Source organism: Dendrobium catenatum, unplaced genomic scaffold (assembly GCF_001605985.2).
Source record: "Dendrobium catenatum unplaced genomic scaffold, ASM160598v2 original_scaffold_159522, whole genome shotgun sequence".
NCBI lineage: Eukaryota > Viridiplantae > Streptophyta > Magnoliopsida > Asparagales > Orchidaceae > Dendrobium > Dendrobium catenatum.
In genome coordinates this window covers 10,987-12,590 of record NW_021477948.1, presented here as the reverse complement: position 1 = coordinate 12,590, position 1,604 = coordinate 10,987, and the positions used below count along the sequence as shown (strand labels likewise).

Below are 1,604 nucleotides of genomic sequence, written 5' to 3'. Positions count from 1 at the left end.
CATAACTCGTTGGTTTCTTCGGCGACAGATACGAGTCTCGTCTCTATTTTCTCGGTCTGAAGACTCCTGCTTTCCTCTGATCTGCTTACAGAAATCTCAAGCCAACCTCTTGCATGTGAATCTTCCGCCAAACCTCATGCAAGCCCACGCCCAGCTTCAGCATACCTGCAATTCACCAAATGCTTCATGCAACTTTCTATCTTTCTGCTCAAAGTAATGATAAGAAAGGAGTAAATCTCTCCTGTGCTTCGCCAGCATCTGCCGCAGTATGCACAATCCTTGAGCGCCGGTCCATGGTCCAAGCTGTTGACATCTACAGAAGAAATCCAAGAGGAGCAAGAGCTTCGTCAAGGCCCTTCAGGAAATGAAGAACCTGAGGCCTCAACTATATTCTGCTGCTGACTACTGTGAAAAGTCTTAGCTACACCACGAACAGAAACAAATGGTGCTAGATGATTGGAAAGACCATGCTGTTCGAGCCCTAGTCAACGTTGTTGATCACTTGGGAACTGTTGCTCATAAATTAACAGACTTGTATGATCAACAAACAACTTATATGTCAACCGTGGATCTCAATATTTCATGTCTAAATCAGTACATGCTTACATGCCAAAATTATATGGAAAAAGAAGGCATTAGGCAGAAGCAAATATCAGGAAGAGCTCCAAGGCATCACAAACATTACATTTTATCAAGCTCCCGTCCTCAGCAGCGCATGTCCATCTCCACCTCTCCGCTTCCACTGTACCGTTCTTCCTCACCCATCAAACCCAACCAGGCGCCTCCTTGCTTACAACCTCCAGCTAAAGCAACTCTTCCCGCGCTTCTTTCACAACAGCAGAACTGAGACTCTCACAAGCTTTCTCTGCGGGTTCCATACTTGAACCCTCAAGCCAAAATTATGATCCCAACATCTCATTTGAGCATCCCGTTCAAGTCTCAGGTTATAGCCGAATCAGGCGCACAAATCTTTGTTCAACACATCAACCCATACGATCCCAACCTGTTGCTGCTTCCCTCTTCCCGCAGTTTTCATCTGGTGCAAGTCACCATCCTTCTTGTCAATAGAAAGATCATCGGCTTAGAGGTGCTTCTAGAGCTGCTCATGAACCTCCAATTCATTGGTGAACTCTACAAAAACTAGCCTTTTCACATGTTATTCATGCATAGAAATGAGGCACAAAATCAGAAATTGCAGAATGTTCTTTTCAAGCAACTGCATGGAGATGAAGATCTACAAGCAAGGAGATCACTTGCTGTTCTTTGTAACCTTCAGCGAAGAAAAGTGTGGTTTGATGAGCGCACATCTAATGCCATATGCAATGCATGCTTTCGCAGTTCTTCTAAGGTTATGCTAGCTGCTCTTTCTTTCCTTCTTGGTTCTGAACACATTGAAGATGAAGCTGACTACAGTGAAGTCTCAAGTATTGATGACGATGAAATTAGTCAGAATCCACAAGTTGTTTTAGCAGGTTGGTTGGAATGATGAAGAGAAAGGAGGAAGCAAGTTGGCATGTAAGAATGCTGACCGAGGAGATTCGAAAATCCCATGATCGGCATACTATCCTCTACACAACTTTAGTGGAGCTTTAAAAAAAAAAAAA

At 43.8% G+C, this 1,604-nt stretch overlaps 1 protein-coding gene across 1 annotated transcript; it reads left to right on the top strand.

The window, feature by feature from the left end:
- Window positions 1–442: 442 nt before the first annotated feature.
- Window positions 443–847, top strand: LOC110112989 (probable protein ABIL1). Its single transcript, XM_020845396.2, has one exon. The coding sequence runs from the start codon at window positions 443–445 to the stop codon at window positions 845–847; it is 405 nt and encodes a 134-aa protein (XP_020701055.2).
- The last annotated feature ends 757 nt before the right edge of the window (window positions 848–1,604 follow it).